We start from the raw sequence: 16663 nt of genomic DNA on the forward strand, positions 1-16663 counted from the left end.
AGTTGATCCTATTAGTATGGGAACAGATGTACTAAAGACAGTGAATGTGGTACCCACAAGACCAATCTCACCCAACAAATATATTGCTTTAAGAGGCCCTCATACCTTGTGACCAGCTGAACTGAATAAACCCCACCAGACAGGTACTGGTGGCAAAGGGGGAAAGAGCCCCATTTCCTTGCAAAGAACCAGGAATATGCACATGTGTCATCAACCATATGACAATTCATGGCCATTGGACTGCAGTCAGCATGGAGTGTTGTTACATGTCTCAGAAACACTGGTGTAACTGCTCTCTTCAGTGAATATTATCCAGAGTAGAAACGGGTTGGAGAGGAAGCAAAGAGACCTCTGCACCAGTACCACAAGAGCATATTAAGCACAGCTAGTTACCAGAAACTGAGCTAAAACATATTTCCTTCTATTATTTAAAATCTGGAAAAGGACTTGAACCTTCTCTAATTTGGAATACTAGATATACCACAATTCTTTCCCCAATATTTACAAAAGGAGATCTTACCTGCTTGTGCAAGGAGCCAAATGTTTTGCAGATTTCTTACCCTGGGGATAAAGATAAGCATTAGAGAGACTGAAAATAACTACTGTTAACTTCTTCATTTACTATTCATTACGTCTTTTCACCTTTTTTCCAACTGCTGTATACAAAATGGTACTTGGGACAAATCAATTATTTTTGTTGTGAAGATGTACAACCAATGGCTGCTCTGACCATCTAGCTGAAGGACAAGATATTGTGACATCCTTGGAGAGAGGTGTGATTATGACATCAGAGGTCTGAGAAAACTTTGTATTACAATCTGTGCAGTACATGTCATTTTTCTTGACTAAGGAAGAAGAGAAACACATACAGACACTAGGTTCTTCTAGTACCAAGACTGTCAGTTCTTTGGATAACTGTCACTTACTTTAAAGAGAGAGAAAAGAGTCATGAGGTTGATTTCTTCTTCTAGAGCAACTGTTTGGGACATCCCAGGACACCAAATTTGTTAGTATCCATATTTTGCTATTATTAATATGCCTGCAATTAGTTAGCTCAGCACTGGAATGTATAGAGAACCCTCAATTTATTAGCTTAATTGGGAGTAACGGGTGTTCACTGAGTGCCAAAAATCCCTTAAGACCAAATGCACATAACATACATAACACATGTGCAAAACATACGACTCATTTTTAATTTAACAGACAGTGTCCATGATTTCTGAAGACTGGTTTAAAAAAGGATGGTTAAATCAGAGGCACACGGCATTTTAATATCCTGGCTCACCATCTGAGTTCCTTGCATGAAACCAAACCTTAACAGTCACTTTTTAAAAATCAAGGAGTTGGATCCCAATACAAACATTTGTTGCTACCTTTAGCAACCTATTACAAAATGTGCCATTTACACTTGCAACGGAACTGCAAGAGAAAGTGAGAATGGACTTGGCTGTCTCCTTCCCCTCCCATCTTTTATTCTCTTCCCCAGATTAGTTGGTCCTTCCCAGTGGCCATCTAGTGCTAACTGAAGCTGAAATCTGCCAGACTCTTGGAGGGCCACTTTACACAGCTAGAGGTAGCCTGAATTATCCTTCAGGTCCCATACTGTCCATACTGTCTGAATACACCCCTTCTCTTTAGGGGCATGAAAAGCAACCATATGCACATAGTAAAATTACCCATATAAGGGAAGTCTAGGTTTGAATCTTGGACCATGACATGCTAGTCTTATCTATAGGGAGTCTTGTTAAGATCACATTCAAGAACGTTACTCCACACCTGAAGCCCCGAAGTGGTACCACCTAGGAAAATGCCCTCTGATGCATGTGGAAACTGGCATAGGAAGTTAAACAGCAATTTTTGTCTTGCCTTCTATTGTACATTTATAGTGGTGGCAAGGTTCTACTCTACACTAATGATCCAGAATCCTGAATCCAGAATCCAGATCCTGAACCTAGACTGGTAGACAGTCTAGATTATTACCCAAGATCACATTGTTGTATGGTGTTATATAATCTGTTGCATCAAGGTTGCTATATGACTTGCTATCAAAGTGATGAAAGGGTGAGATTTGGTTATCCTTTCAATGCTTAGCAATGGAGTGCAATCATAGGGTGGTAATCATCCCAATTGCCAAGGACAAAATTATGATCTTAACTATGTGAGACTCTGCAATGGACCACACATTAAATGACATTTGAGTCAGCCCCAGGCAAAAGACTTGCACTGCTGCTTCTTGCAAACATCTGCACCAAACAAAGCAAGCGTTTCCAGCACACATTTGCAATCCTTAATGCATCTCTCACAGGCACTGCTAGATGGACAAGGAGTCATTTATTTAGTTAACTAAGTAAACTGCTTAATGAACTTTGTTGAAAAGTGATATAAGTATTCTTAAGTTTGTACCAAATCAGGCCATTGGCCTATCTAGCTTCTTTATTTTCACTGTCACTGTCTCAACATTTAGTGTTTATGAACTGAAAGCTTTTTCTCCAAACAGTCTTTGAGGTTCTGCAAATTTCCATTTAATAAATACAAAGGAGAACCTAAATATTCCCCTCACTTCCAAAACACTTAAAGCTTTCTTCCAGGGAATGTAGAGAAATCCATGAACAGAAGCACCACACTGTGTTTGACCCAACATAAATAATATGAGACGGTATTAGGTCTTGAAGAGGGGTGGGTAAGGAAATAGAGTTTGGCAAATATTGTTTTTTCTTCATGAATATCAAGTAGCTCATACTGTGAAGTTCAATTACATAAGAGGTCTAATGCCAATGTAAAGTTATTAGATAGATCACCGAGACTGTTTCCCTCAGTGCTAGGATAGGGAGGCAGATTAAGGATTTTATGGAACAGCAACTGGTAGGCCATATTGCACCAAACACAGAAAGATGTTTTTAAAAGTTGTCCTGAGTTTTCCACTGTGTTCATAAATTTGTTCTATTTCAAACCCTGAACAAAGTTCACATCATGAGGCAGGAACACCAAATGTTCCTAAACAGACTCCATGGCCATTTTCTGTATCTGTCATCTATAGGTGGTCAATTAATTTTACTATAGTTCTCATCATCCTGTCATTCCAATCTATCAGAAATAGGCAAAAATCACAACCACCATAGCTTTAAAAACCTAGAATGCTAACTGAATAAGTTCTGTTTTGTTGTCTGCACAGTATGCAGGTATCCTGTACAACCCACAATGAAATGTTGTGCAAAAGCATGTTACAATCTTGCCTTTCTTTGGAAATAAAAGAACCCCAAATTTTCTAGAGATCCAGCAAGATGATGTAATTGGGATGTCTTTTAGCAACTATTGGCAGAAAAGGCGTATTAACAATATTTGTGTTATTGGTACAGTTAAATTTAAAACTATGTTGTTGAACTGGACAACAAAGATTCTATGAACTCATGTCCAAACCAAATCTGGTCTCCCACCTCTTCCCCAGTTATAACTTAGCAAGTGCCAGAATGTAAAGGTGCTTCTTGGCCATTTCTGAAAGCTCCAAATTTGATATCTCAAATAAAATGCTCACCTCTCATAAACGCGGGAAATGAATCTATGTAAGTTTTGAGCAGAGCAGAGATGTCATAAAATAGCTTCCTTGATGAACTAATAGCAGGGCATACTGGGCTACAAATTTTCTTGCTAGACATCCATTATAGATAATAAGGCCAGGTGGTCTCACACACTCTCCAAGTCGCACTAATCCCACGGCAAGCTCTTCTACCCAACAGCCTTTGAAGGTCAACACAAATCCAGATTACAGCTTGGTCCCTTTTTATAAAAAGATTATACATTGCATTTTTTTGAAGATTTGTATGTTGGTGACAATTGTGAATAAAGAAGGAGATAGTACTGGTGCCTGATAGTCATGTTTCAAGACTGGGAATAGGAGACCCTACACCAGAAAATGGCCCATTTGATTCAACAGTAGAACTACATTTTAAATCATTTGCTGAACTAGTTGTACTCATGTGTATGTGCATATATATTTACACATACACCCCCCCCACACACACACTCACTCCTAAAAAACAGTTTAAACGCTTACCTCCTTCATGTTCTTATAAATGGGATGAGAGCTCCTTTTTCTACGGAGATCAACAGGAAGACCCTCGGTATACAAGGAGTTTTGTTTTCTAACATTTTGGGCTTCAGATGCCATAATCTCCAAAATCCCTGTTTTCCAAGGCAATTAAAGAAATATTAATTAACATTCTCCATACTGTTTAGTTTATTATTTAATAAACATCTAACTAAGAGTACAGATTACTATTTCATGCCTTGGGTATACCACACATTAAACCAGGGGTGCTCACACTTTTTTGGCGCGAGAGCTACTTTGAAACCCAGCAAGACCCGGAGATCTACCAGAGTTTTTTTTACAATGTTCGCGCCATCATAACATATAACATTTATGTGTACAATGTATGTTGGTGTACCTTGAGCCCCACTGAGTATAACAGGACTTACTCCTGAGTAGACATGCCTAGGATTAGGCTGTGAGGCTGCAATCCTAGCCACACTTACCTGGGAGTAAGCCCCATTGAGTACAATGGGCCTTACTCCCGGCGTTTCCTCCCAGAGGCACCTGAAGGTGGGGGTCGGCACTCCGCGATCTACTCATTTTGCCTCGCGATCTACCAGTAGATCGCGATCCACCTATTGAGCACCCCTGCATTAAACCGTTTTCTTACCAGTAATCCATATGTATACCTGAAGTTTCTACTCAATTTAGATTTACTATGGATTGGAGTCTAGTTTAAAGTTGCACACCCTGTCTTTCTGCCCAAGAAGTCGTTCAGGAAACTGTACTGGAGAATGATTCTATGTAAGGACATGCCTGCCTTACTTGTAAGGCCCCCATATCTCCATAGGGGTATAATGTTTTAATGCATCCCATGAACCGTAATCACATCAGCTTTGTCAATAAAATCTGCTCATTGGCCTAGGCAGATTTAATTTTACATACAGACTGTATCTGAAGTTATGCCCTGTGGATGTTTTTATTTGCTTCTCTTATTTCCACCCAGATGTACTGAACTGGTGGGGGCTCCAGGGCAGTTCACAAATCAAATATAACTTGTGTAAACTTGCTAATAACATAAGAAATTGAGAGAAGGTACTCCAATATTCATCTAAGACTTCAGTTCAGCAAAATTACTAGCCTAAGATTCTCAACTTTAGATATGGTTGGATTGGGTCAGTACCAACGCACAATCTATATCTACTGTAGGAAACTAAAAATGTTTCCCTGTGTTAACTGAAGTCCATATTATTATACTGAAAATCAGGACTAACCAAATAAGCACAGCTGCAGACTACACACACCCATACCAAATTTCTTCACCTTACAGAACAAAGATTAAATATTTTTATTATAAAGATAATGACAAGTGATTGACAGCCCAATCCTGAACTGTTGGGGTACGCGGCTGTGGCGGCGCAGAAAATAGCTGCCACCATATCCTGTGCGCTTCGGGCAGTTGCTGGTGACTCCTCGGGAGAAGGGGACTTTTGTCACCTTCCCCTGGGTAAAGAGAGCAGTTCCGCAATGGGACTACTCTATTCACCTCCAACCTAAAAGTTGGTGGTGAATTAAGAGCCTCCATGTATGATGGTGAGCCCTCGTCTCACCCTCTCCCCGCCTCCCCCTGCCTTCTGCCCACCTCCCTGCCTCCCCCCACGCCCCTGCTTGCCTCTTCGCTGCTCGGCGGTCCACGTGACCACTGAGTGATGGACGTTGGGTGCCTGCCTGGCAATAGTCCTGTGCCAGCCAGTGCTGGACTGCCACTGGCGCTCACCTAGTGGTAGGGCCCACAAACGTACCTTATGGCATGTTTGCGAGAGTGTGCTGGTGGTGAGCCGGTGTGCCGAGCCCAGGACTGAGCTCTTAATCAGTTGATTTATGGTCAACTTTCCCAATGCCCTGAAGAGAATAATGACATCTCTGGGATTATTGCATATCTTATGACTCAGGCATATTTTGTGGGCTTTAAAAAACATTTTTACCCTGGATTTCAGCCAAGTCAAGATTGCAAAGTGGCTTATAATTAAAATAATACAAGTAATAACAGTACTAGGCAGTTCTGCCATGACAGAGTTTGATCTTGAGCAAAAGGTATAATTTCATGTTTAGGATGGCATATGATAGGGTGGAGGAATGCACAATTCTAGGGACTGCTTGCCCTCAAATCACTGACCTCAGGTAGTTTCACCTCTGCATTAGGCCTATGTATCACACTATGGCTAAGAACTCCAGTGAAACTTGGTTAAATACCTATTTTATTGTTAGACCATACTACTGAACATAAGAACAGCCCTACAGGATCAGGCCATAGGCCCATCTAGTCCAGCTTCCTGTATCTCACAGCGGCCCACTAAATGCCCCAAGGAGCACACCAGATAACAAGAGACCTCATCCTGGTGCCCTCCCTTGCTTCTGGCATTCTGACATAACCCATTTCTAAAATCAGGAGGTTGCGCATACACATCATGGCTTGTACCCCATAATGGATTTTTCCTCCAGAAACGTGCCCAATCCCTTGTAAAGACGTCCAGGCTAGACGCCATCACCACATCCTGTGGCAAGGGGTTCCACAGACCGACCACACGCTGAGTAAAGAAATATTTTCTTTTGTCTGTTCTAACTCTCCCAACACTCAATTTTAGTGGATGTCCCCTGGTTCTGGTATTATGTGAGAGTGTAAAGAGCATCTCCCTATCCACTCTGTCCACCCCCTGCATAATTTTGTATGTCTCAATCATGTCCCCCCTCAGGCGTCTCTTTTCTAGGCTGAAGAGGCCCAAACGCTGTAGCCTTTCCTCATAAGGAAGGTGCCCCAGCCCCGTAATCATCTTAGTCGCTTTCTTTTGCACCTTTTCCATTTCCACTATGTCTTTTTTGAGATGCAGCGACCAGAACTGGACACAATACTCCAAGTGTGGCGTTACCATAGATTTGTACAACGGCATTATAATATTAGCCGTTTTGTTCTCAATACCCTTCCTAATGATCCCAAGCATAGAATTGGCCTTCTTCACTGCCGCCGCACATTGGGTCGACACTTTCATCGACCTGTCCACCACCACCCCAAGATCTCTCTCCTGATCTGTCACAGACAGCTCAGAACCCATCAGCCTATATCTAAAGTTTTGATTTTTTGCCCCAGTGTGCAGGACTTTACACTTACTGACATTGAAGCGCATCTGCCATTTTGCTGTCCATTCTGCCAGTTTGGAGAGATCCTTCTGGAGCTCCTCACAATCACTTCTGGTCTTCACCACTCGGAAAAGTTTGGTGTCGTCTGCAAACTTTGCAACCTCACTGCTCAACCCTGTCTCCAGGTCATTTATGAAGAGGTTCAAAAGCACCGGTCCCAGGATAGATCCTTGGGGCACACCGCTTTTCACTTCTCTCCATTGTGAAAATTGCCCATTGACACCCACTCTGTTTCCTGGCTTTCAACCAGTTCTCAATCCATGAGAGGACCTGTCCTCTAATTCCCAGACTGTGGAGTTTTTTCAGTAGCCTTTGGTGAGGGACCGTGTTGAACGCCTTCTGAAAGTCCAGATATATAATGTCCACGGGTTCTCCCACATCCACATGCCTGCTGACCTTTTCAAAGAATTCTATAAGGTTTGTGAGGCAAGACTTACCCTTACAGAAGCCATGCTGATTCTCCCTCAGCAAGGCCTGTTCATCTATGTGTTTTGAGATCCTATCTTTGATGAGGCATTCCACCATCTTACCCAGTATAGATGTTAGGCTGACCGGCCTATAGTTTCCCGGGTCCCCCCTTTTCCCTTTTTAAAGATAGGCATGACATTTCCTATCCTCTTTTATCCTATTACTGCAATTAACCGGTCACATAATCATTTTCTCTCAAAAACAACTTCCCTTCCTGTATGATGTGACGCTCCAAATCTCAATTTCTCTTTAATTTTGGACACTTCTAACCACCTCCAGAGGGTTCTGTGATGTCTCAGTATCCTAAAAGGAACCATCACATTCTTAATTCAGTGCCACTACAGAAGGGTCACATGGCACCTCAAACAAGTGTTGCGGAATAGTGTCTTCATAACTGAATTTCCCTCAGATAAAGAACTGCAGTCCACTCTCCAGTTGAGAGTGGAATGTGCCTACTAACTGGGCAGCTAAGCCCACCTTGTTAGGTAAAGGCACGGCCAGGACATCTTAACTCATCCAACTGGTCGACACTATGGCATTGGGCAACACTAGGTACATACATGCTCTGGATTATTGATGAAGAACTCCATTCATTAATAAAGATCTTATCCACTTCTCATAGGAATACAGGAACCACCCCCACCCAACCCCCACTTCTGAACAGTGCAAGTAGCCATGAATAGTGAAATCAGCAATTCCCAATCTATGGGTCACAACCCAGTATTTGGTGGGTCATAAAACCAAGCTGATAGCTGCCAAGGAAAATGTATTGAGCCCTGTAGAAAGTGGAACTGAGCTGCACATGAGTGTTAACTTGTGATTAGGCTACTGTGCCTAAGTCCGATTCAAAGGGCAGGCTGAGAGGAACACATCATCATCAGAATGGTCCTAATCCAATGAACACAGGCCCCAAAAAACAAGTCTTCCCCATCCAAGCTGACAAGGAAAATGTATGGAGCCCTATGGAAAGTGGAACAGCCACACATGTGAATTTACCCATGGGTAGGCAAACATGCCTATGTTCTTATTGAAGGCCAGGCAAAGGCAAGGCCACCAATCCAATGAACATGGAGCTCAAACGCTCCGAAAAGTGGCCTCCCCATGATAGCAAAAAGGAAAAAAAAACAGAGGCTTGAATGGCTAATAAAGTGAGACTTTTGTTTTTAAAGTCTTGTAAAGCTAGGCAAGTCCTGATAGTGTTTTGAAAAGTGGGTCCCGGTGCTAAAATGTTTGGGAATATTAAGTATTCAGGGTCCTTATTTTATCCGATTGACTCTTATCCTGAATGTCAACTTTTTGCCAGTTACCGATCTTGGCCAGTCCTGTTTTAACTTTGATAGTTTATTTCACCTTTTTAAACTAGCTTTTAAAATAAACTCCTTTTCATTGCCCTGCCTGCCTGGTCACAGTTCTTAGAACCAGAGGTTGACCATGCTCCCCCAGATCACTCAGTTTTTGCCACTCTTTGTTTTGGCTTGTGTATTGTGGCTCTATTTTGAAACCCCCTTTTCAGAGGTTCACAGGACAGAGGATTTTCAAGATGGTGTCTTTGGTTTCCTTTCCTTCATAGCGGAAGTGGCGACCTAACCAAGTCACAAATACCCACACAAAAACCAGTGTGAGAGAGCAAGGCAGGGAAGACTGTGGCTAAACTCTAAGGATTGTGCTTGTTTTGCCCTCTTTCTTTACAAACACAAACTCTGGATACTACTCACATAGGCTTCCTCCTTGTTTATGACAATGGTCAGTTACTATTTTCCATTTATCTTTGCTTCCAAAAGTAAACAGGGCCAAGCATGGATAAGGAAAGAGTTTGGGGATACTTGGAAGTCTGCTAGGGATACAAAAAATACCAAGTACTACATGTGGTCTTTTGAAGAAGACCCCCAAACCTCTTCATGCCCCTTCTTTAAGAAAAGAATTAAACTGTTAAATATCCTGATGGAACTGAGGAAGAAAAAAATTTTATATGGGCAGGTCTGGAACAATGCAAACCCCTAACCAGTACGAAGTACACAAAAATGTAGACATGCCCTCAACCTTGGTTGTACAGGTTGCTGCCCAGCCAGTTCTCACTTCCTCCAGCCATGATCTGCAGTGTAAAATTTTGGGGATTGACTGCACAGCTGGATGGATAGACATCTCAACCCAAACCTTCCAATACTAGGCTTTTTCAGTCATCTACCCTCTCCTTAGAAGCTACTTATGCTTTGAAATATGAATTAAGGCGCTCCCATCCATTTAAGATGTATAGTCTTAAACAGGCCCATAAATCAATTGTCTTTTTTACCTTACATCCAGTTCACCCTGAATTTTGGGGCTACGTCGATACTTTTAATGCTTTGGACATAACTGAATGTTGAGAGGCCAATTTAATGAGTCAAGAATTTTGAAGCATCAGCAAGGTGCCACATTCCTGAAATTTTACAAGTTGAAACCTTTGTGAAGATTTCTAGAATCTTGTTAAATAGCTTTAGGATCTCAACTTTATTCATTTGCCATCCGGTTGTTCAATGGATATTAATTAGCACTGCATCACTATCCATTATTCCAAGGTATGCACTGCACTGCAATTTCATTCTTCCAATTTATGAAACAATTGTAAGTGAATAATTACATTTTAAATTTTAATACAAGCAAAATTATAAAGGCAGGCAGCAGGGTTTTATAAGACTACAGTAGCACTGTAGGTCATCTATGATAGTTTTCATGTTGGAGAAATAAAAGTTGGAGACAAATTAGCTGAAGTCTTGTTTTCATGACTACAGTTATCATCATAGGTCTTCCTATTAAATGTTTGATATGCAACTGTGATCTGGTAGAACTGTAAGCCTCATTACTAATAGCCGTTTTCAGGATGAGGAAAGTTTTGATTTTCTTATGTGGTGCTAGTATCTAAAACAGATCTTATTAAAGCAGAGCTGTGAAAAAATTACAGTACTATGAAGCAATCTTATACCATCAACTGTATAAACAAGGTGGTTTATTTTTTGGGCAAGGGGAGGAGATATAAATTGTGGTTACAAAAATGCCAACCACTCCACGTGCAAGGCGGTACAGCTCATGCCCTGAAGACCTTACAGACAAAGATGTATTAAAGTAGAGTCAGAGCTGCTCAAGCTCTGAGCACGTGTCACTTCCAGTACAAAAATCCTAGTCATCTTAATTAGTGAATTAAAAGTTGTCTAGCCAAGCTACTTAGTTCAGCTGAAATCATCAGTTATTACATCAGTAATTTACACAGTAACAAGGCAGATTGGTACCAGAACCTTCTGCCCATCTTATTGGTTTCAAGACTGAAGTCCTTAGAAGATAAATCCCAGTTTGACTTGTAAAGGAGGTGGGACCTTATTAACAATAACTCTTTATTAGTGTTTCAGAGAGGCGATACACATTAGCTTGGGGCAGAAATATTGTTACCCAATTCCTTAATTGTGGGTAGGAAATCAGGAGCAGTCAACAGGCTCATATGCTTTTCCCACACACTTGCATGGTCACCCTTCCCCCAAATTCATTTTTGGAGCTAGCATAACATTAATGGCTAATGTTTTCAATAGTACCAAATCATACTCAAATCATGGTAAGAAGTAAGTTGGCAAACTGTGGTTTGATGCCGACTAAGATTAGTGAAAAATGCTGGTGCACAATAATGCTAACCATAGCTAGCTCTGAAAATGAAAGTGAGAGAGAAAGGGGAGGGTCATGCAAGGTGATCCACATCTTCTAACTATGGTTAAGTAGTGGCCCATTTGAGGCCAGCTGAAGCAGCTGCCTCAGCTGATGGGCTGATGTGCGTGTGAAGGGGATCCTGTAGCCTGCCTCCACTTCTCTGTCTCTGATAGGGTCACTCATCACTGCTTCCCAACATGCCTCATCCCATTTAAATCCAGGGAACAGGAAAGAGTGGCAGAGGCTATGGAAGTCACCCTGCAGGACAAAGGAGACAGTTTCCCAAACAACTGGGGTTGTAACAGCATTTGCATACTGCCTCATGCTGGGAGATCTTGGGCCAGTCCTGATCAGACAAATCCATGTTGTCTACTACCCACAACATCCAACATACTACTTCAAAACGTTTTCATTGCTACATCACCATGTCCTACTCTAGCCTTGTAACAGATGATCAAAGTTACAAGTATTTTCACTAACCTGCTTTCCCACAAATACTTCACTACACATTTTAAACTCCTTTACAGTTTACTAAAATATCTTAAGTGGGAACTCTAACCTGCCACTAGGCAACCAGGGAAGTGGATATTTTCATACCTACTTTATTTCTTTGCACACACACACTTTTTCTTGGAAAACATGACCATTTTTTACTCTTGCATATGCAAGGCAGCATACAATGAAACAACCTATTAACTGTGTAAAAAGAATCATAAGAAAAAGACACCTGAAATAGCACACATATACCCTTCCATCTGTCCAACTGCTAGAGCAGTTTCTAGCAATCCTGTAAATGCTTGATAAAAGATGAACTACTAAAAGTATCCATAAGGTTGCCTACATGCATTGTGTAGAGTTCCATTCCTACATTGTGGAATGGAACTACATTAAGAATGGAACCTACACTATGTATAGCTCTATTCTTAAAAATTAAGTTTCAAAAATAAACTTTAACCCCAAGAGAAAAAACCTTCAAGAACATTTAAGAAAGCACTCCTTAAAAAGCAAATTAAAATTCTCCCCCATCACCATTTTTTTGTGGACAACTTCCATGAACTTCCTTATCAGCTACCTGAAGCTCTGCTTACCCATTGCTTTATCCTTCATAGCACACATATGGGTTCTGGAGAAGCACTAAAGCAAGCAACTTCTGCGAGCCAGAAAAAGTAGCTGGCCTTGCATGATAAAGTAGATAAAGATGACTCTCTACATACCATTTCAAAACAAGCAGATTTCAATACAGTAGCTGAAAATAGCAGTAGACAGACCTTTAATTTTGAAGCCAAGAGCTAAAAGAAAACTATAAATGCATAGAGGTTGGTTTCTTCTTCTAAGTTATGAAAAACTGTATTTCAAAATATAATCCTGGACCTACAGTCTGAAATACTTGGTGTCACTCTTGGACAAATGTGAACAAAAGAAATTTGTTCATGTTAAGCTGGTCTTACTTAGCACTGTGAGCAGCCTTTTTAACACAGACAACCTATCAAGAATTACAGTACTATTTTGTAAGATGCCTCCAAGGAAGAGAGCAGCTGTGCTGCAGCTGCCTTCCAAAGGAGGCCTGTGAGTCAAAGTCTCAGAGGAGCTGTAGCTTAATGTGCTTTGCACACAGAAGGTTTCAAGTTCAATTCCCCACATCAGCAGGTGGGGGCGGGAAAGATGCCTGTGTGAAACCCTGAAGACCCCAAATGTCAGTGTAGACAATCCTGAGCTAGATGCACCAGTATTCTGACTCACTACAAGGCAGTACCAGCAAAAATCTCTCCCCTTGAATAGAAGTACCTTCTGTTTATGCAATTCAGGTTAAGAAAAAACACAGAAAAAACCACACTCAGAAGTTTTTAAAACTGCAGGAGATCTGGTCATGGATCTTCTAATACTGCATACAGTTTGGCTCTTAGGTGTCCCTATTCTTTTGAACAACCTCTGATTTCCCAACAAGTTACTATAAATGTGTTGAAAATTATGTCATACTCCTTCCAAGTTAATTGCCTGAAGACAACTACTAGTCACTACCTTTCAAGATCACCACTCATCTAGGATTGCTGCGAGGATAAATGGTGGGGGAGAGAATGAAGGATTCTATCTTGAACTCCTTGGAGGAGAGGTGCACTATAAAATGAAAAATATCCCAAACATTACAGAAAAAAAGACAAGATTCTAAGCAAAAGTTAAAGTACCATGGTCTGAAGCAGCATGTGTGACAGCCACACTGAAAACTAGGGCAAGACAATACTCTTAAGTGCTTAATCAGAGAGTTGGTGGGGTCTGGTTGGACTAAGGTGATGTGAAACAGGTTCATTGTGTTGTAACAGAAAGTGCCTGTAAGAACAGCTTTGGGCTATACACCTCTTTCCTCTCCTTATAAGGGCAGGGGTGCTGGTATCCTCAGGACACAATCAACCTTTCAAATATAAAGTTTTACAAGGCCCTCATCCAGGTTCAGTCCACTCATCTGAGCCTCCAATCAGAAAAGGAGAGGCAGGATGGGCAAGGACCATTTGGCAGACTAACAGAACTATTCTTTGCACAAGGGTTCCATGGTGCCATCCCCCATGTTAAACAGTGGCCACTTTAAAAAAAAAAATCAAGCAATACAGACATTTCTTCAAAGAGTCCAGAGTTAAAGGAAGCAGAATACTTGGCTTAATATTAATTCTAAATTCATGGAGAATCAGCAAACATCTTGTGGTAGGCTCTAAGCCAGCCTTCTTCAGAGAAATAGAGCACTCAGAACCACTTTTATGCTATGATGCTTTCACATGAGACTTACACAAATAACCAAACATTTTATTTTTTTTGGCAGGGGCATCATCAGATATACACAGAATTGCAGAGCAATTCTATTGTAGCAGACAACCACACTGCAAAAAGAAAGTACTGTACATAGTATTACAGTGCACTCCCAGAGGCCAAACTCATGTTATGCTGAAGTCACTGCCACTCACTGAAGTCACTGCCACTCAGTCCAATTGGGCTTACTCACACATTATTGCAGCCTTAAACATTTCAGTGCCTCCGAGGCCCAGCTGTATAGCACCCAGGACCAGTTTTTGTCATGATACTTTCAAATAAGGTTTACAAAAACTCTTTGGGAAGGGGGCATCATGATATAATGTCAGACATACACAGTACAGAATTGCAGAGCAACCTTATTGCAGCAGACAACCACACTCTGCAAAAAAAGAAAGTTATCAAAGTGCACTCCCAAAGGCTGATGCCATGATACTCTCTGGCTGACAGGCACAGAGTAGTAGATTTAGAGCCCAAGCCTATGCCTGTCTACTCAGAAGTAAGACCCATTAGAGTCAATGTGGCTTACTCCCAGGAAAGTGTAGATAGGATTGGGCTGTCAAACATTTTGTGCAGCAGAGGCCCAGCTGCCATTTGTGACAGACCAGGGTGCCAAACCATAACTTGTGAGCCACATGCGGCTCTTGGACATATGATGTGCGGCTCTCTGAAGTATGTTGACAGAGTTCCTTTTTGCACATCACATCATAGCTGATATAAAAGATGAATAAAAAATTTTCAATCTTTGTAATTATTTTCTGGGTATAACCAAGAGTCCACTGGATTAAAACGCAAGTTTAAGGCTCAGGTGAGTAAATATATTTAAGAATTTTAATGCCTCTTATTCAATCCATTTTTAACCAATTCCTGCCCAGCTCACAGGTGTACACAACTGATCACTGTTGCATATATCCAATATATTATATCCGTATATTACCCCTGGGGGCTGGGGATAAGAATAGGCCCTCAGTTTGGCTGTACTTGTCGTAAGAGGCGACTAAACAGCCACCAGGTAGATGGGACTCATTAGCCTGGGAAGGCAGCTCATCTGAGAGAAGGAAAACTCTGATCCCAAACCTCCACTGCCTTGTGGCTACATCCAGTTATGGAAAAGGCTTCAGGAGTCAACCTCGAGGCAAAATCCGGAGCCGGAGTCCCTGAGGCAGTTCATGGCTGAACAGTCACGTTCTGGCAACTCCTGCGACACCGCTGGAACCAACCGTATTGGCCTCTGCCTTTCCATTGGACCATTTCAGCGACGTGGAGAGGGGGGGATTTGCTGCATGGGTAACAGCCTATCCTCCATACCTACTTTACCCAGGCTTCGCACTCTGGAGAGGACACTCTGTTCCAGAACCACCATTCAGAGCGTGACACCATAGTCTTTCGAGACTGAAGGATGCCAACAAATATCCAATATTGAGCAGAAATGACTTAAGCCAGTTTCAAACCCCTTTTGGAAACCAGTTTCAAACACGCTGCTTTTCCTGGAGGAAGCCACTGCTGCTGCTGCTGGGATTGCCCTCCCACTGCCACGGTACAGGTGCAGCCACCTTCCTTCCCCAGCCAGATGCACAGCCCAATCCTATGCCTGTCTACTCAGCGGTAAGTCCCACTAGAGTCAGTGGGGCTTACACCCAGGAAGCTGTGGATAGGACTGCAGCCTTGGAGCCCCATCCTATGCCTATCTACTCATAAGTAGATAGGGCTCAGCAGGGCTTACTCCCAGGACAGTGTGGAGAGGACGGCAGCCCCAGAGCCCACTCCTATGACTGCCTACTCAGAGGTGAGCCCCTCAGAGGCAGTGGGGCTAACTCCCGGGAAAGTGCGGGTGGGACCAGGCTACCAGGCAATGGGTGGCTGGCAGGCAGCAGGCAGGTAGTGACTAGGCAGCCAGCCAGCCAGCCCGTCCCCGCCCAGGAAGGCAGCTCTGCTAGCAGGAGGAGCAGAGCGGAGCGCGCAGGGCCTCCCCGGCAACCCACCACCCAGGGCGCCTGGAAGGGGAGGCAGGGCCGGGGAAGGCGCTCCTGAGCCCGGCCTGCGGCGGGCAGGCAGGTAGGGAAGCGCCGCGTGAGGGGAGGGCCTGGGCCCTCAGGCCGGCCCGCGCCCGCTCACCTGCTGCCACTCATGGTCCAGCGGTGCTGGTCGCGCTGCGGGGCCGGCCGCAAGTGGCGCCGCCGGACGAGACGGGGCGGCCCTGGGAGTGCTACGGCCGGGGCCCACTGCGCCTCGCCAGCGCCATTCAAACTGCGCCGCCGCGCTGCATGCTGGGAACTAGGAGTCCGTGGGCGGGGCCACCCAAACGCTCTCCTACGCCCCGCCCCGGCCGCTGACGTCACGCGCAGCCCGGGCAGCCCTCGAGGCGCGCCCTCTGCAGGCGTCGGGCCTCGTTGCAGGCGTCGCTGCCCCCGGACTCGCCCTCCAGGCAGCAGGTGCTGCTCTCTGGGCCCTGGGAGAGGAGCAGCGCCTGAGCCTGGATGGCGGTTCTGGCCCTCTGTGCCTGCCCTG

The 16663-nt window shown here is 43.3% G+C and overlaps 1 protein-coding gene across 1 annotated transcript in view; it reads right to left on the reverse strand.

Moving 5' to 3' along the window:
• Positions 1-16378, reverse strand: part of KATNBL1 (katanin regulatory subunit B1 like 1) — a 29213-nt gene extending 12835 nt beyond the window's left edge. The window contains exons 1-3 of the mRNA XM_066635953.1: positions 16271-16378; positions 4052-4179; positions 521-561 (exon numbers count right to left, since the gene is read on the reverse strand). Coding sequence (XP_066492050.1) covers positions 521-561; positions 4052-4165 — 155 coding nt within the window. The 5' untranslated portion in view covers positions 4166-4179; positions 16271-16378. The remainder of the gene's footprint in view (positions 1-520; positions 562-4051; positions 4180-16270) is intronic.
• Between the last annotated feature and the right edge of the window lie 285 nt (positions 16379-16663).

This window comes from Tiliqua scincoides, chromosome 1 (genome assembly GCF_035046505.1).
Source record: "Tiliqua scincoides isolate rTilSci1 chromosome 1, rTilSci1.hap2, whole genome shotgun sequence".
Classification (NCBI taxonomy): domain Eukaryota; kingdom Metazoa; phylum Chordata; class Lepidosauria; order Squamata; family Scincidae; genus Tiliqua; species Tiliqua scincoides.